Source organism: Phocoena sinus, chromosome 14 (assembly GCF_008692025.1).
Source record: "Phocoena sinus isolate mPhoSin1 chromosome 14, mPhoSin1.pri, whole genome shotgun sequence".
Taxonomy (NCBI): domain Eukaryota; kingdom Metazoa; phylum Chordata; class Mammalia; order Artiodactyla; family Phocoenidae; genus Phocoena; species Phocoena sinus.
The window spans coordinates 74,617,197-74,636,458 of NC_045776.1; the positions used below are offsets into that span (position 1 = coordinate 74,617,197).

General features: G+C 51.2%; 1 protein-coding gene across 5 annotated transcripts in view; it reads right to left on the bottom strand.

The window, feature by feature from the left end:
• Positions 1-19,262, bottom strand: part of TPCN1 (two pore segment channel 1) — a 61,491-nt gene that overhangs the window by 18,305 nt on the left and 23,924 nt on the right. For 4 of the 5 annotated variants that reach the window (XM_032653883.1, XM_032653885.1, XM_032653886.1 and 1 more), the window contains 11 exons: positions 14,993-15,120; positions 9,367-9,543; positions 8,908-9,021; positions 7,949-8,079; positions 6,988-7,076; positions 5,223-5,257; positions 4,611-4,669; positions 4,265-4,364; positions 2,171-2,287; positions 1,823-1,947; positions 507-555 (listed from right to left, as the gene is read on the bottom strand). In XM_032653883.1, coding sequence (XP_032509774.1) covers positions 507-555; positions 1,823-1,947; positions 2,171-2,287; positions 4,265-4,364; positions 4,611-4,669; positions 5,223-5,257; positions 6,988-7,076; positions 7,949-8,079; positions 8,908-9,021; positions 9,367-9,543; positions 14,993-15,120 — 1,124 coding nt within the window. The remainder of the gene's footprint in view (positions 1-506; positions 556-1,822; positions 1,948-2,170; positions 2,288-4,264; positions 4,365-4,610; positions 4,670-5,222; positions 5,258-6,987; positions 7,077-7,948; positions 8,080-8,907; positions 9,022-9,366; positions 9,544-14,992; positions 15,121-19,262) is intronic. The other variant, XM_032653888.1, reaches the window with a different exon arrangement.

The following is a 19,262-nucleotide window of genomic DNA, read 5'->3' on the forward strand; positions in this document are numbered from 1 at the left end:
CATAGGAGAGAGGGCGTTAGGACCAGCGACCAGAGCCCAGCCCTGGGGGCATGGATGCAGCTTTCCTTTCCTGCTCTCCTGGCTAACTTGGGAAACCATGAAAACACTCAGGGATCTAAAGAACAACAAAGCCAGCCAATGTTTGCTGAACTCTTCAATGTGCCATGCACTGCCATTGTTTTTATAGAATCCTGAAAATAATGCGGTAGGTAGGGACTTTCATGACCCCACTTCCCAGGTGAGACAAGCCTTGGAAGGGTTCCATAACTTGCCTGATGTCACATGCTGACTAATGGAGTCTGAGATTCAGTGCTTTTAACCAGGACACCGCACTGCAGATGGACAGGCAGATGCAGGGCCAGGGGCCACCTGTTATCCCTCCAGTGCACAATGCCCAGCCGAGCTGAGATGTCCCAGCAGGGAGAGAGCTGGACAGCCGGGTGCCTCCTGGCCTCATCCCCCTCCCATGGAACCGTCTGCCGGGTCACTCCCTGGAGAGCACCCACCTTCCACTTCAAGGCGGCAACTTCGTAGATGTCTTGAAAGTCCTTCAGGCTGTCGTAAGCACGAGGGCAAAACAAATCAGAGCACGTTCCCACCGAGCCACGGTCCTCTCACTCGCCTGCCTATGGTCACCTTCGAGGGGTGCAGCGGGGGAGGGGAGGAGGCGACATCTGCGAGTCCCAGCGCATCAGGGCCCAGGGGACCCGTACCTGCAGGCATTTCATCTCCTCCTTCCTCCAGGGACTATGGATACTTAATCCACTCAGTCTACACAGACCACTGCCGGCTTCCGTCCCCCAGAGAGGCAGCCCCCAGATTACCACCATTCTTAGACAGACAGGGACTGAGCCTCCTTTAGCAGAGGACTTAATAGAACAACCGGGGCAGAGAGTTCAGCCCAGAGCTCGCTCGCTCACGTCTCTACAGCAGGCCTGCCTCATCTCAGATCAAAAAGAAGGGTTTGGGGGGCTTCCCTGATGGCGCAGTGGTTGAGAGTCCGCCTGCCGATGCAGGGGACACGGGTTCGTGCCCCGGTCCGGGAAGATCCCACATGCTGTGGAGCGGCTGGGCCCGTGAGCCATGGCCGCTGAGCCTGCGCATCCGGAGCCTGTGCTCCGCAACAGGAGAGGCCACAACAGTGAGGCCCGCGTATCGCAAAAAAAAAAAAAAAAAAAAAAAAAAAAAAGAGTACATACTGAGAGAGACAGAGACAGAGACAGACAGAGAGAGAGACAGAGACAGAGAGACAGAGAAACAGAGAGAGAGAGAGACAGAGAAAGTGTGTGTTTCACGTTGCTCTGTGGATTAGCTCACATGCAACCACCTTGCTCATGGCTCAAGGGTGAGCAGCTGGGCCAGTCCATTCCACGAGCCAATACATTCCTTTTTTTTTTTTGCGGTACGCGGGCCTCTCACTATTGTGGCCTCTCCCGTTGCGGAGCACAGGCTCCGGACGCGCAGGCTCAGCGGCCATGGCTCACGGGCCCAGCCGCTCCGCGGCATGTGGGATCCTCCCGGACCGGGGCACGAACCCGCGTCCCCTGCATCGGCAGGCGGACTCTCAACCACTGCGCCACCACGGAAGTCCCATTCCTTTTTTTGTCTCAAGTTTAAACTGGATTTGGGTTGGACTTTTGTTACCTGTAAAAAGAATCCTGAGGAATAGGGTCTACATGCGTAAGAATCTCTGAAGAAAACTAAATTCTCTGCGAGCCTCTCTGCCTGCCCACTCCCCAGCCCCCGGGCTTTTGCAGGCCCCAGCTGCCTCTTGTGAACGCCTCGTCCGGCCACACTGCGCCCAACTGGCATCCGCTCTCACCTGAGCAGAGGCGAGTTGCTCTGATTCAGGGCCTTGAACGTGAGATAGCGCTCCCCGGCAGTCATCCGGGGCTTGTAGAAGCGCATCAGGCCTTCCAACTGCCTGTAGGAGATGCCGGCAGGCCCCTGGGGGAAGAGGGAAGACGGCCACATGGAACAGAGTGGGGGCAGCCATGCCAGATGCCCAGCATCACACGGGATCCCAGGGCGCCCTGTTCTCTTGTTCTCCCAAGGACAGGACTCCTGGTTTCGGAAGCTGCCGGCCCGCCCACGCTTCGGGGATACCGTGGGGCAAGGGCTGGGGAGCAGGGACCAACCTCCCTCCCTGGCTCAGCCCCTGCCCCGCTACCCGCTGGCTGATGAGCAGGCGGTAGGCGTGCTGGATGGCGGTTCGCTTGTGCAGCAGCAAAGACTTGAACTTGTGTTTCTCGATGTCATTGAAGGTGTCAAATACCACGGCCAGAAGCTGTCAGGGAAGAGCAGAGACCTGGCTCCTGTGCCCGGCGGGGCCTCAAGAACCAGGGAGTCGTTCTCCAGCCTCCAGAGGGCGCTCTTCCAGCCACCCCAGAGAAAGGGGTTGAAAAGAGCCTCGCGCCTGCCCCAGGTGGTGTAGGAAGTTCATCTCCAAGACTCAGCAGAGGAAGGTCATTCATTGCCACTTGTAAATTTCCCTCTAAAGATTCATGAAGACACTGCTATTACATTTTCCCCAGGTTTTTCTTCTCTCCGCCTGTAGCTCATCCCTGGCTGGGCAGTTTTATAAGGGGAGAGAAGCAGCGAGGGGAACACACTGGGTTTTTTGCCCAATTCAGCTCCGTGTGATGGCCGGGGAGGCTGTGTGTCCATCCTGTGCCCTCCCAACCTCAGAGCAGGAAGGAACATCGCTGTGCCGATGCTTCCTCTCCTGTCCCCTTGCTCCTCCTCCTCCTGAGTCTGCGTGGCTCCAGAAAGCAGGGGTGTGAGGTGGCCTGCACAAAAGGGCACAAGGTTCTGGAACTTTCTAATTCCAAATTTAGCAGGTGAACAACACAGTCTGTGTTATCAGAACGCGATGGGAGGCCAGGTGCAGAATTTGGAAGACCACTTTTTGGAAACACTTTTTCTTTCAAAAATATTTTGAGGGGAACTCTTGTCCTTTCCATCCCTTCTAACTGGTCCCCCATACTTCCTTTTAGATCAAGGGAGAGTTAGCATCTGTAAAGGGCCAGAGAGCAAATCTTTTAGGCTCTGCAGGCCAGATGGTCTCTGTAGAAACCACTCAACCCTGCGGCTGCAGCATGAATGCAGCCGTGGACGATGTGCAAATGAATGGGCCAATAAAACTTTATTGACAAAAACAGATGGTGGGCTGGGTATTGGCCCTGATTGCTGACCCATGCCCTATATTTTCACAGCTCTAAATATCTCTTAAAGCAAATCAATTACACATAAACTGTGTTTTAGATTCTAAACTAACAACAGTATAAAAGAGCTGTAAGATGTTCAAAGAGACATCTAACATACTTATTTTGGGTTTTGAGGAATTAAAAAAAGAAAATATTTTCCTTCTTAAGATGTCACACTTTTAGGAGATTTCACAGATCTACCCCAGAGGAAGTGTTTTCCATTTCTATACTGGGCCTGACTGCGGTGACTGGTGTGAGAGTGCTCTTCAGAAGTATAAAAATAAATGCAAGACTTGATAAGGCCTCTTCCTGGTAATTCTGGCGTTGATGTGGGCTCAGCACCAGCCTGACGGCCCGGTCCGGGAGGCAACCTGCTGGTGGCAGGACACTCCTGGTGGCTGGCCGAGCCTCTGCAAACACCTCCAAAGTTCCCAGTGTGCATGGGGGCTTTACGTTCTCCCTAAAGGAATATGTTCCGTGTTCAATTTCCCAATGGTTCGTGATAAATGAGCTGGAAATACACAAGACATTCCTGGCATGTGGCTGCAGTAGGATGGAGTGGCTAGGAGCAGGGCTCTGGAAGACCAGCTCACCCGGCCACCCCGAGCTGTGCACGCACAGGCGAGTTAGCCTATCAGTCTGATCCTCAGTTTCCTCAACTATAAATTGAGCATAATAAGAATTCCAGGGTTTAAGTGTCAAATTATTTAACCCTCATCCATGAAACACTTTGCACAGTTCCTGGCTGAGGCTTAATAAGTACCAGCTTTTACAGTTATTCTATGTTTGCTGTGAGAAGGAAAAGATCCCAGGGTAGCCTTGGTTTAAACCCTAGCGCCGTCAGCAGCAGTGGCGGCAGGCTAGTTACTGCTGGTAACCAGCTGCACTTAAGTCCCGACAGGGAATTCCTAGCCACACCACACGTGACCACGGTCTGGGACCTCCTTCCCCAATGGTCTGCCCTCGGAGGCCGAAAGCTGTCCCTACCTCATCCCCACAGTGCCCAGCAGAGTGTGGGCGAGGGCAGCCTCAGTGGAGCGCGAGGCAAGGTCACTCACCAGGTTCATGATGAAGTACAGCTCGATGGAGAGGTACACGATGAAGAAGACGCAGGACCAGGGGTTCCGGGAGTAGGAGGGCATCATCACATCTGGAAAACTGTGTTTGCAGAGTGTTACCCGCAGGGCCCGTGTCTGCTGGTCTCCGTCTTCTACAAGGACACCTCTTCTCCTGCCTTGCCGGCCCCCTCCCCCCTCCCCTACTCTTGGCTCACCAGGCCACTCCCGTCCCTCACGGGATCCCAAGAACCTGTCTGGGCCAAGATGTGGAGTATTCTTGGCTGAAAAGAGGAGAAGACCCCGGGCACTAGAAGAGGGCAGAAGCCAGAGCAGGGCCCGAACTTACTTGGCGGTGGTCAGAAGGACGAACAGACTGACAATGCTGTTCTCCAGGGTGCTGAAGTACTGAGGGGGAGAGGGAGAGGTGGGGACGTGGCCGCCAGGCCAAGGGCACACCCCACCGGGAACAGGCTGCCTGCGGTGGGCCGCCTCCAGAGCCCTGCCCTCCTCCTCCCTGCCCCGCCCACTCCTTCTTCCTCCCAAGGGATCCCTGAAGGATGGCAGAGGAAGCAAACATGGAGTCCAAGGCCTCCTCCTTCCTGAGCTCAATGCTGCCGGCGGGAGCAGACAGCTGGCTTTGGGACTTGTCTCCCAGGGAACCACATATGCACAGTTAGCTGAGCTCTCCTCCACTGCTCCTCTGCCAAAATGTGCCCGTGTTCCAAATCTGACCCCGGAAACACCCCTCTCAAGGACAGGGCAGGGGGTCCCCCTTGGCATTCAAGGAAGGAGACAGCTCAAATCTGGGTGACGGGGCACTTTCAGGTGCCAGAAGCGGTGATGAGAAACCAAGCAGGGCATCCCTTCCTAATACAGCTAGGGGGGCAGTCCAGCCACCTTATCTGAGGGGAAAGGCCTCCCATAAAGGAAGAAACAGACAAACATGCTGATTACTTACGGGGTCTGAAGGATTAGGGGAGAACAAGTAGAAACCTAGAAGACGGTGGTGGGAAACAGATTGAGAAAAGGGTTAGAGCAGAAGAGTCCCAAACCCAGATGTCAGAAGGACTGGACAAATAAATGTGAATCAGTGCAGTAGGCAGAGGAAAAGCACCGTGGTGCTTTTGTGGTGGGGACTGTGGCAGAGCACCAGATAACAGCTGCCATTCAGTGACCCAAGTACCATCAAATGTATGATTTAAAAAGGCTGTATAGGGACTTCCCTGGTGGCGCAGTGGTTAAGACTCCATGCTCCCAATGCAGGGGGCCTGGGTTCGATCCCTGCTCAGGGAACTAGATCCCACACGCATGCCGCAACTAAGGAGCCCGCCTGCCGCAACTAAGACTTGGGGCAACCAAATAAATAAATAAAATTTTAAAAAATAATAAATCCGTATAGTAAAAAAAAAGTGGTACATACAGCACGGTGACGATAGTTAATGATACCGTATTGTATATTTGAAAGTTGCTAGGAAAGTAGATCTTAAAAGTTCTCATCAGAAGGAAAAGAAATCGTAACTCTGTATAGTGACGGATGTTAACTAACCTTATTACGATGATCACTTTGCAGTATATACATAGCAAAGCATTATGTTGTCTACCTGAGACTAATACAGTGTTATATGTCAATTATATGTCGTTTTTTTAAAAAACGGAAGTTAAAAAAAGTTAAAATTTTTAAGGCTGAAAATCTGTATTTTCATGTAAAAAAAATGCTGGCTCAACACTTTCAGACCAAAGAAAACTCATCCACAGGCTGGATTTGGAACCCAGACTGCCGGTTTGCGATCTTTGGTTTTGAGAACACGACTGCCAAACACAACTCAAAAGGGACCCTGTTGTTCCCCTGTAGCCAAATTAACACCATTAATTTTTTCCCTCTCAGAATGAGCTATTCCCCTGAGTCCTTGAAATCCTGAGTGGGAAAGGGAGTAACTCTGCCCTCAGGGGAAGTCAGCCCCCTTGGAACACAAAGGAAATTCTATCGAGAGTGGGGTGGAGGTGAGGTAAGTGGGAGTCAGTGGCTCAGGACAGAGCAGTCACGAGAACCCGGGGCTTTCAGTGCTGGTGGGGACCTTAGAGCCAGGGCTCTCTAGTTCCACTGTCTTTGCCATCTGAGTACTGGAGAAGGGACCTTGGGCTACCTCGCCATGTTCTAAGACCTCCACGGTCTAAACCCTGTGTCTGAATGTGGCTGTCGCATCAATACTTGATCTTATCTGAAGAGGCAAGGCCTCCTCGGAGTTAGAAAGGCCATGACCTTGCTTTTACATCTAGTGAAGCTGAAGTGTGCAGACCCTAAGGTCCTAGGCACACACTGTAGAGAAACCCTCCCCCGTGTGCGCCAGGAAACGCAAGAGAATGTTCACTGCAGTGTGACCTGTGGTAGTGAAAAGTGCCCACCAGCAGAAGACGTGATAAATACACTTGGATACATTCACATATCAGAACACGACACTGCGGTGAAAGTGAACGACCTACATCTACATACAGCAGCATGAATAAAGGCCGGGGGTACCTCTGGGAGCCGAAGGGAATCGAGATCAGGAGAGGGTACAAAGGTGGCTTCCTTTTTTTTTTCCGATATTTCATTTCCTCAGCTGGGTGTTTACATCATTTTGAAAACCTTCCTGAATTTCTGAAACGGTCAAAGTACCTTTTTTTCTCAACTCTGAGTTTGCTTTTAGCGAGCGCCTGCATCCTGGGGCGCAGGAGAAACTCACCAAGGATGGCGAAAATGATCATGAAGAAGAGGAGCAGCGAGAGGATGTCCATGAAGGGTGGCAGGGACTGGAAGATCTGGCGCAGGTTGCTGGGGAGACAAACGGGGCCAGGAGGGGTGAGGCGCAGCCGGGGACGGGCCAGGGCCCCGGGGGTGCTGGCTGGGACTCCTCAGTGGGGTACGTGCCTGTCGAGATGGAGGTCTGGTGCTCCCGACCCCCAGAACACTAAATCCCCTCTTGCCCTGGCTTGTGACATCATGCTTAGTGATTTCCTAGGCCTTCCACTCAGTGGATGACGGGGAAAGAACCGGGGCAATGTGTAGCACTTACTGAGCCCAGGCAGGCAAGTGCCTGCAAGAGGCGGAGACGGCAGGAGAAGGCCAGGTGCATGGCCTCGGGTGACAAGGTCAGCTTGCCTGGGATGTGGGAAGACATTTCAGGGCCACCCAGTCCTAGGGCATTTGTCTCCGGTTTTAAGGACGGGCACCAAGCGTGAATGGCCAGCCCGCTCTCATCCACAGTACCCCAGCCAAGAGGCTTTCCAGATGGATTCTCAAAACTCAGTTTGACCTTAGGCTAACGGCCTGGCTCGAGTTCAGTACCCCCCGGCTCAGGGGAGGTGTCAGGACAGCCTGCTGAGTCACGTGGACTTTGCTGAGTTCCTGCTTTAGGCTGCGTTTGGGCAGGTACTGTGCTCAGAGAGAGGACCAGCCCCAGAGAAGCACAGGAAAGGCAGGAGAGAGCCCTGGACCCGGAGTCAGGAGACCTGAACTTCAGCAGGAAGACCACCTGCCTCTCTGTGTGGGTCGAGTAGCAGAGGGAAGTGGGCATGACTGTGTCCTACCCAAGCGCAGGAGTGGCCCTACTGCTACATCACTCACTGGCTCCGGCCTCACTGGCCCGGAGGTCCAGGCCAGGCCCTGATAGCGACTGTCTGAGCAGCTCCTCCCCCGGGCCTTACCGCCGGACGCCACCGCAGTACCGACAGTCCACCAGGAAGATGCAGCGCAGCGCCCGGGTCACCCGCACGTGGGACGTCTGCCGTACCAACACCACGATGGCCTCAACGAACTGCACCACCAGCACAGAGGTCTGTGGGTGGAGGGCACAGTGCGCCGTCAGCTCCTCTGACCCAGCCCCCGCTGTACACCCTGAACAGAGGGCTGGTTGGATACTGCCCGGCCCGGCCCGGCCCGGAGTCCAGAGAGACCTTTCCCTCGCCCTTTCTCACCTCCCCCAACATGAAGCGGGCCCCAGGGAGAAGCCCTCTGGCTGCTGGCATAGATGTGCAGTCCCAGGAGAATGAGCTCCAGGGCGATGCTCCCAGCAGCTCATCAGATGATACCCGCTGAGCAAAACTGCTATTCCGCAGGCCACATCCAGCCACCCTCTGCTTCCAGCTCTCCCCGCTTGCACCGTGAGGGCCCCTGAGGTCTGCAGCACACCCTGACCTCCAATTCCTTGGGCACATTCTGTACAAGCGTGTGGGCTTTTTACACTGCCAAACGCCACTCTGACACATCCCGACTCATGCCTCTCTCTGCCGCAGAGAGAGAAAGCATATAATATGGTCCTGATCGGTGTGGGCGTGGAGGCCACACAGAGCTGGCTTTGAATCCCAACTCACCGGGATTTAGATCCCATTCTCTTCCAACTGGCTGTACGTACAATAGGAAGAGCACTACACCTCCCGCAAATGTCATCGTGCCAGGGCTCGGCACACGCTAAACGCCGAACCACATTCGCTACTGTTAGCATCACTGTGACACCTGGAGCAAGGCGGGAAGCATGGCGAGGACGGGGACCCAAGGTTACACTTCTGAGCGCAGGACCAGGCCCACGGGGGACTTGGAATTGAACTGAAGATACAGGCTTGAAGTTGACAGGGGAGGAAATGCTGTAGGGAGGTGGGCACAGCACCTTGACCATGGTCCGTCTGTGCCGGATGAAAGTGTGAAGGCCCAGCCACCGCAACTTCATGCAGAGTTCAAACACGACCACCATCAGGGCAAACAGCTCCAGGGTCGCGTGGACCTGCAGCCAAAGGGTGTGAAGGAGACGTGGCTTCCCCAGCGCCTGCCCTCCCCCAGCAGCGAACACACCTGCCCGCCTTTTCATCTGAGGTTGGAGACAGCGGGTGGGACTGCTAATCAGGTATGCTGACCACCTGGGGGCCAAAGCGGGCTACGGGTTCTGAGGCAATCCGAAGGCGCCCTTCCCTGGAATTTGCAAAGGAGCAGAATCCCAGGGAGACGGGGGAGGTGCATTCAGTCGGGCGGGGACCCCGGGCAAGACGTCTGCCCTTCCAGAATGTTCCCTCTCAGTCTTGAGTTACTCTGCCCCCAGAGAGCCGTGGCTCCCAGCCATCCGGACACTCACGTAAATGCCCAGCCGGAGCGCGGGCACGGCCGGAGCCTCGCACAGGGACAGCAGCAGCAGCAGCAGGGCTGCGGACAGCTCCATCAGGTAGAAGAGGTGGTTGTGAGCAAAGAGGTAGGCCGCCAGCGCTTTGGCATTCTTGGGGTGGGTGAAGAACTTGTCGTTATTCTCACCTTCCTGAAAGAGCAAGCGTCACGTCACGCCGCCTGGAGACGACAGGGCGGCCAGGATGCGTGGTGGGCGGGGAGGGGGGAGGGCCCTTGGCCGGTGGGAGGAGATTCAGGCCAGAGTCGGGAGATGATGGAGAAGCAAAAGTGTGATCTTCGTAGAACCGCACACCAGTCAAGTCTCACCCTGGCCCGCTGATGGGACTCCAAAGACTTGCTTCTTCCCAAAACTACTCAGAGGAATCAAAGAATAAAAAATCCAAGAGATCGAAGAGAAGCGGGCACATCTGGTCCCCTCTGAGGGCAAATGTTCACTCTCAGGTGTGTCTGCAGGATGTTAAGTGCTTGAGGTCGGGGGGTGGGGTCTGGGGTAAACTACGAACAGCTGAGTCCTGGCTCCCCCCTCCTCCCTGGGTAACACTGAGAATGTTCCTTCACCTTTACAACCATCAACACTCGTACTCACTCCCCGGGTTCCTGCAAGACACTTAGGACGGACGGCATCTGGCACACAGGAAGCTCCCCGCCAGGGGTTACCTGTTATTATTATTTTAAGTTATAGTAACACTGAGCGGAAGGTGTGAGGGTACCTTTATCACGCTCCTTCTTTACTCAGCTTTCCCCATCCCACTTCTTAATTTACTCCATTTCCACCTAATTTCCTAACCACTTGATGCCCTCACCCCAACAGTAATGAGACAGCAGCTGACCCCCAGCGAGTGCCCTCCAGGCCCGGCACCATGGTCAGCACCACCCTCCCCACCCTGCCCCGGCCCCGCTGAGCCCTCCACACTCCTCTCACTCCTGACAAGGAAATCCAGGCACAAAGAGAACTTCAGTAGCACCTGAGCTCATAGAGCCAGACAGCCTGATTCCAGCGGCCCTGCTCTATCCTTGGCCTCCCGCTGATGTAGAAAGCAATCGACGGAGCAGACCGGGAACGGTCCACTTGGGAATACAAGCAGATAACCCTCCCGGTTAGGATCGGCCTTCTGGGGCAGGTAGGGGATCTTCACTGCCTCCCCAGGGTTGGTGGGCACGAGGATAAGGGATAAGTAAGGGAGGTCCCTCAGCTTCATCACCCCCGTACCCCACCCAGCAGCCGACACAGAGAGAGTACTTATTGGCTCATACTTTACAAGCATCCCCTTGCCTCAGTGCTTCTCAGCTGGGGGCAGTGTTGACCACCTGCCCTCCCCTGACTCCGCCCCGGCCTGGAAGCATGTTTGGTTGTCCCACCTGGGGGGTGCTGCTGGCATCTAGAGGGTAAACTCCAGGGATGCTGCTAAACCTCCGAAAATGCACAGGACAGCCCCTCACAACAAAGAATTATCCGGTCCCAAATGTCAATGGTGCTGAGTCGGGAGAATCTGTCTCATTCACTCCCAGCACAAACACTCAGAACAGAGGCTCTTCCCCTTGGCTCCAATCCCTAGAGGAGGAAAGGGGCAGAGCCAGAAGGGATGCCCAGAGCCCTTCTGAAAGCATTCCGGCTGTCCTGGAATGCAGTCCGACCTTCAACTATTCCGACTCTTCTGAGATGAGGCCACACTCAACCGTCCTCATAAACCCTTATTCTGGGGAAGGTGAAACTAACACACGCTCGGTGATTCCTGCAGAGGTTGCCAAGCCAGGCCAATGGGAAGAAGTGTCTCTGGGCCCAGAGGTGGCACACGGTGCCGTGGAAACAGCTCTGGCTGGTGGGCTCCTGTACTAGCCCGAGGTGGCTTCAGCTCGCCAAGCCTGTTTCAGAGAATTGGGAAGGCAAGAGGTATTGTCAGGTCCTCAGCTGGCACGGTGCCTGGTGCACACAGTAGGCATTTAATAGGTGTTTGGTAGGATGAAGCACTCCTGCAAGAGATCATTCTCCAGGCCCCTGCCCAGCCCAAGGACTGCCCAGTAGCTGGGAGGCGGGGAGCTCTGACCTCGGCTGTGGTTTGCAGGGGGAACTTCAAGTGAGTCACTTCCCTGAAGCCAGCTACACCCCTATCCTCGTTATCAAAAAATAAAGACAAACCACAGACTCAACAGGGCAGGGAACGAACATCCTGGCGGTCACACGGAGGGCAGGCTGGACAAGTCTTGCTGCCAGTCCTGTGATCTGTGCCAGGCTGTGGTTTTCACCAGCACGGCCATGGCCACAGGGGACACACATGGCCTGGGAAGCTTCTGGTTTGGATTTCTAAAAAAAATGCAATTCTTGGGTAATTTCTTCCAACAAGTAGCCAGGGATGAAGGTCTGGCTAGAGGAAACCACTAACACGGGGGACTCGGATCTGACCGCTAGGACATGAAACTGCCACAGACGAGATGGAGGATGAGGCCTCCCCTAGCGAGGACGGAGTGAAATACGACCCGAGTCACTGGATTCTGACCCAGACCCTAAGGAGAACACTGGCCTTGTTTTCTAGCTGCTGATCACGAACTAGGAAATTCATGATTAGGAAAAATAAGAAGGCAGGCCAGTTGCATGTGACTTCCAGGTCTTTGCTTTCTGCTCCCTGGGGCAGAAGTCCACACAGAAAACTAGGACTGTCTTGGAGGCAACAGGAGCGCCGAGCACACAGCTCCTGAGGGTGAGTGAGTTAACAGGTAAAATTTGGGAAGAGAGGAAACTGCAGGCACCAGATAGCCTCAAAGCAGCGAGCGGCCAATTACCCAAGCACACCAGCAACCTGCTTCAGGGGCCATGCTGCAGCTCCCCTGCAAGCATGAAAACGACTACCAGACACCAGCTAAAGCCATCCTCCAGAAACAGCCACGAACTACTGTCCATGGGGATCCAACTTTTGCTTTTAGTTTTAATTTTACAAAATGATGCATTTTTTGTAAAATAATTCAAATCATACACAGAACTATAAGGTAGTAAAAATTCCATCAGCCAAAAATAATCACCTTTAAAAAACAATAATAATCACCTTTAATATTTAGATAAATAACTTTCCAAATGTGAATGGGTATATGTGCATAGATACAGAAACACAATATATAAAACTGTATATAATTTATATATAAAAATCTTCACATGATACCTTCTGTTCTGTAACCTCTTTTCCCACAAAGAAATGGCCCATTTTCAAGTGGATACATGGGGTCAGGTACAGAAGTGAGGCAACCACATAGAGAAGAAAGAACGTCATTTGGAGGCTGGATGGACACGGTTTAAGTCCAACCTTGGCAATTTACTAGCTGGATGGCTTTGGACTCATTGAGCCCCTGGGAGTTTCAGGTGTATGAACTGGGAGATGATTAACCTGCTTGGTAGGGTTGTGAGAAAGATCAGCAAGTACCCAGTTAAACTATATATAACTTGTTTGCGTTTTTTTTTTGGGGGGGGAGGGTTGTGTTTTTTGCCGTACCACGCAGCATGTGGGATCTTAGTTCCCCAACCAGGGGTTGAACCCGTGGCCCCTGCAGTGGAAGCAGGGAGTCTTAACCTAACTAACTAACTAGACTGCCAGGGAAGCTCCATTTGCATTATTTTTTAAATTCCACATATAAGTGATATCATATAATATTTGTCTTTCTCTGTCTGACTTACTTCACTTAGTATAGTATTCTCTAGGTCCATCCATGCCGCTGCAAATGGCAACATTTCATTCTTTTTTATGTCTGACATTCTATAGTGTATATATACACCACATCTTAAACCAACTGTCTGCTGACAGGTACTTGGGTTGCTTCCATGTCTTAGCTATTGTAAATAATGCTGCTATGAACGTCAGGGTGCATGTATCTTTTCAAATTAGAGTTTTTGTCTTTTCTGGATATATACCCAGGAGTGGGACTGCTGGACCATATCGTAGCTCAATTTTTAGTTCTTTTTGGAAACCTCCATACTATTTTCCATAGTGGCTGCATCAATTTACATTCCCACCAACAGTGTAGGAGGGTTCCCTTTTCTCCACACCCTCCGCAGCATTTATTATTTGTAGACTTTTTGATGATAGCCATTTTTATTACTAATGTTCTCACCTGCTTAAGGAAAGAAGGAATTACCAAGCAGCTATTCTAATTCCATATTCTGACCCATCCCACCCTCTTGTCTAGCACCTATTCAACTTTGGAGAAGGTGACAGTACATAGGGGGGCCCTGCCACATCAACTGGCATGCCCAAGCTTGCTAAAATTTCCCTAAAACATTTCTATTGCCTGAATCAAAGTACATTTCTTGAGGAGTACAGCCATAAAATGCGAGAAACACACAGACACCCAAGTAACTATCAAATAAGTATCTGAATTTCATTAAATCTTTTTAAAAAAATAGCAAAGCAAATACTTACAAGGGAGAGCTGCTTCAAAGAAAAAAAGATTAGGGGAAAATGATCATTCAAATGAATTTTAAAATTCCATTTCCTCACCCAAACCCTTATTCAATGCACAGCTGAAGCTGAAATCTTCTAATGACAAAAATGGCAAGATTAAGGTGAAAATGCCATAGACAGTCAGACTGGAAGTTAATAGGCAATATCCCCTTTGGAGAGTATTCGATACTATATAACAAGGGCATTAAAAAAGGTTGATTCCTTCTACCCACTGATTCCACTTCTTGGAGTCCTTCCTAATAAAATAATCCTAGATATTAAAGAGAAAAAGAGAGAAACAGCCGTAGGCACAGATTGTCCTCGGATTATAATTTATAATAAGGAAATGCATAATAAGGGAAATACATAATAAGGGAAATATAAAAAGAGAAGATATCCAACCTTATCAGGGTAGTTAAGTAAATTAGGACGCACTTACCAGATAGAATTAGAAAGACTTTAAAATTTGTTTACAAGAGTTATATAACATGAGAAAAAAGCTTATGCCACATGCTAGGGGAAAAAAAAAGACTGTACAGCTGTAGCTACCACAGGACTTTAAAATTATTTTAGAAGACCCATGAAACCTACGTATTATTCTTAAATAATGTTGTCAGGGACTGCGTTAGGTGAATTTTTTTTCACATCGCCTTTGTACCGAAACTTATTGTAATGAGAATACGTGACTTTTAATAAAAAGTATTCTTTTTCTTTAAAAAAAACAAAAACAAAAACCAAGCATGAAATAGCAAACATGAGAGCAGCAGCAAGTTAAACAGGAAGGGAATAAAGATCTCTAGATTCCCCACACTAAGTCAGCAGTGTTAAGTAGATAAAAGAATTCCCTCCCAAGAACCGGCCTCTCAATGTGCCTGAGAAGAGGGAGCGGGGCAGGGGAGGCCAAGTGGACAGACTTGGGGAACCTTGGGGGCAGGCAGAGCCACAAACTGGGGGTCCCGAGAACAAGCCCGTTCACATCACCCTTCCGTGTGGGCACAATCGGGTTGGCTCTCCCAGCCTGATCTTAGGAGATGAGAAGCTCACGCACGGAGCACTGAGCCAGAATTGAGTTGCTGGGCACCCAATAGAACCCCGGCTATCCTACTCCACCAACAGGGGCCAAGAATGGCCAGGTCCTGACCGGAAGATACTCACCTGGAGGTAGATTGCTGCCTCTTGATAATTCATCTCCCAGTTGTGTCCGGTGAGGCTGGAGGGGGAATTCTCGCCCCCTGAGCTCAGATTGGGGGTGCAGGAGTCATGGACGGCATATTTGCCTCCATCTGCATTGCAAGAGGAGATTCACTTACAACCCAGGCTTAAGAGAATAAAAACACCATTCACCAGGAGAAAAGGTTGGCAGTCACCTCGTACGCTCACACGCGTATCCTATTAACTGTAAGTCAACGCACCATCCCGTGTACTAATGACAGCAAGAATTAGCATGCCTAGTTAAAAGTGTTTTTCTTACATGGATGGACACGAAGGGTATTATGCTTAGTGAAATAAGTCAGACAGAGAAAGACAAATACTTTATGATATCACTTATATGTGGAATCTAAAAAATAAGACAAACTATTGAATATAAACAAAAAAAGCAGACTCAGAAATAGAGAACAAACTAGTGGTTACTAGTAGGGAGAGGGAAGGGGGGAGGGGCAAGCTAGGGATAGGGATTAAGAGATACAAACTACTATGTATAAAATAAATAAGCTACAGGGGTATACTGTGCAGCAGAGGAATATTTTATAATAACTATAAATGAAGCATAACCTTTAAAAATTGTGTATCACTATGTTATACCCTTGAAACATATATTGTACATCAACCATACCTCAATTTTAAAAAGTTTTTCCTTCTCTTGTTAAGTGAAAAAAGCAAGTACAAAAAAAGCACATACTGTATGCTATCTTTTGTGTAAGAAAGGGAGAAAACAAGGAAACAGAGATATCTACTTAACAAAAGAAACAGGAAGAACAAATTAGAACTCGATGAAATTGATTGCCTACAACGGATGTAGGGAACAGTGGTGTAGAAGTCACTCAGAGGGAGTGATCTTTTTGATTACTTCTGACTTTTGGAAGCGTGTTAGTATACTACCTTGTCAAAAAATAAAACCAATTGGAGTTTTTCACTGGTGCGGTGTCCTCTGTGGCTTTTCCCTGCTGACATCCATGCCCTTTCCTTGCAGTAACACAGCCCCATCTGCTTTTGAAGGACATCCCCTCTCTACCCTCTGTCCATATTCTTTGGCTCTGGCCAACTCCACCCCTGGCCCCCAGGCAGATGATCCAGTGCAATGAGATCCCCTCAGCCCCCCAGGACAGGCGTTGGTTCAGGCAGCGGTGCTGACCCAAGCCCGGCCAATGAGGGCTGAACTTGGAACTTCTCCTGGACCAGTTAGAAAGGAGGGGCTCTTTCCCTGTTGCTGTTGGCGGTTGCCTCTGCCACGACCTGGGGAAAACCTGCCCGAGTTACATCCCTGGGATCAAGCTGTGCCCAAAATCTACCTCGTAGCGTTTCTGAAGTCTGAGCCCACAAATATCCTTTTACACTTAAGCCTGTTTGGGTTGGGCTCGTCGTAACACTCAGGTGTCTCCACTGACATATGCGATGGCACCGAGAAATGAACTCTCAGCTTTGTAAATTTATTGGGAAGAAGAGAATCTAGGATGAGAATTTGGTTCCCCTAACCCACATTCCCAATGACCCACCTATGGGACGGTAAAGAATCAAATGTTTGGCTAATGAGTCACGCACAGTGGCAGGGAGCAGATGTGTAAAGCTCACAACCAAACAGGAAAGGAGAGGAAACTGGCAGTGTTCAAAGGGCTGTTGGGTCACAACTGCTCCTTCTGACTTTGAACTGCTAAGCAAGGGCAGTCAGGTCTGCCCTCTGCAAAGCTCTTCTCTGCCGAGTTTTAAATACTTTTACTGAGATATATTTGACACACAATAAACTGCACATATTTAAATATTCAATTTGATATGTGTTGACATGCGTACACACTCGTGAAACCATTACTAAATACAATCAAGGTAATATAACCGTCACCCTTTCAAGCCCTCCCCCCCACCCATCCATCCTCAGGCAACCGCTCATCTGCTTTCTGTCACGATCAGACGAACCTGCATCTCTTAAAATTTTATGTAAACAGCATCACAGTATGTACTCTTTTTTTTTGTTTGGCTTCTTTCACTCGGCATAATTTTTTTTTTTTTTTTGCGGTACGCGGGCCTCTCACCGTCGCGGCCTCTCCCGTTGCGGAGCACAAGCTCCGGACGCGCAGGCTCAGCGGCCATGGCTCACGGGCCCAGCCGCTCCGCGGCATGTGGGATCTTCCCGGACCGGGGCACGAACCCGTGTCCCCTGCATCGACAGGCGGACTCTCAACCACTGCGCCACCAGGGAAGCCCAACCCTTGGTATCTTGAAGGGCCCTGGTTTGGGTGAGAGACAGTCTTCTCCCCGGATGCACAAAAAATTCCATCCAGTCTCTGAAATCCACAAGGACCCCTGGGACAGGGAGACAGACCAGCCTTCCGGCTGCCTTGGGAGGACGGTCCTCACGGCCGGAAATCTTTCACATCACCTTCCCCCCACCCCACCCCCCCACCATGGCCTATAAGTCGCCAGGTCTGGGAGGCTCTCCTCTCTCTAATCCATCTCCACTCCCCACATTCACTGGAGCCTCCTGCCTTTCACCTAAAAGTCAGCAACAGCCTTCAGGCTGGTTCTCGCTGCCTGGGCCTTTCCCTGACCGCGGGGGTCTTGTTGCAGGATGAAGTCGGTAAAGCATAAATCTGATCGTATCCCTCAGCTGCTTAACAATCTTTCAATAGCTCGCCCTCAGGAAAGACTTCAGACTCAGCAAGAGTCTTTAGGATCTGGCTCCCGCTGCATCTCTCTCCATTTCCTGTTCCTTCCCAAACTCCTAAAGGACAGGTAGATCTTCAGAGGGCAGCTGGCTACTGCCAAGTACTAGGATGCCGGGGCCCCCATGCAACAGCGAGCATCACAGAGACAAAACGTATGCTCTCTAGCCACAGATCACATCTGGTGGCTGGCAGGTGTGAGGAGACATGTTGTGAGGCTACAAAGGGCAGAACAAGGACTTGGGAGGAGATGTCACAGGACGGGCATTTCCACCAGATCCCAGGGAGGCTTTTCTAACTACAAGAGCTGCCCCCGGGACTTCCCTGGCGGTCGGTCCAGTGGTTAAGACTTCACCTTCCTATGCAGGGGGTGCGGATTCAATCCCTGGTCAGGGAGCTAAGACCCCACATGCCTCGTGGCCAGAAAAACCAAAAACATAAAACAGAGGCAATATTGTAACAAATGCAATAAAAACTTTAAAAATGGTCCACATCGAAAGAAGAATCTTAAAAAAAGAGCTGCCCCCAAATGCACTGGGCAAAGGGGGCTTTAACTCTGTCATGTTTGATTTATTAAAATTAAGTAAGCACTAAGCTCTGGTCGCGCTGGGTACATACGTATTTGTCATTTTATTCCTCGTGTGATCTGTAAGTTAGAAATAATTCTTGGGCTTCCCTGGTGGCGCAGTGGTTGAGAATCTGCCGGCCAATGCAGGGGACACGGGTTCGAACCCTGGTCTGGGAAGATCCCACGTGCCGCGGAGCAACTGGGCCCGCGAGCCACAATTACTAAGCCTGCACGTCTGGAGCCTGTGCTCTGCAACAAGAGGGGCCGCGATAGCGAGAGGCCCGCTCACCGCGATGAAGAGTGGCCACCGCTCGCCACAACTAGAGAAAGCCCTCGCACAGAAAAGAAGACCCAGCACAGCCAAAAATAAATAAATAAATAAATAAATTTTTTAAAGGAAGAATTCTTAATAAAAATATTTTAAAATCAACAGTGAATGGCATTGTTCTACTCGTTGTTTTGATGGGCATCCCCAGGGGCAGAGTGCAGCTCTTAGGTGCTGGGGGCCCTGGCTGGGGACTGGAGGTACCTGGATAGTCCCTGCCCTCTGGGGCCACCTGTCTGCCAAGGCAGCACATACGCCATCAACACGGGGCCTCAAGAGGAGGCTTCAACAGCAGGAGGTTCCCCCAGCAAGTGGCAAGTTGGACCAGCTGCCTTTGCAATTCACAGCATCTATGAATTTACAGATACATAAAGACGGTGAGGGGGACAGGCAAGGGGGTACAGATGGCTTTAAAAATGACTCCCAACTCACGAACCACCCACGGGGCCGGCCATGCCACACCTGGTGCAGAGCCCAGCCGCTTGGATCCTGCTGGCTACCAGAAGCCTTCCACCAGCACTGCCTCGCTGCACCGAGAGGGTGACAGGGTCTTTTTTAGCACACACGTCTCTCCCCTACCCTAATGAACCTCAGCCCCACAAATCTATGTAGCCCAAACCTCATCAACTCAGCTTTTGCTAAAATAACAAACACACT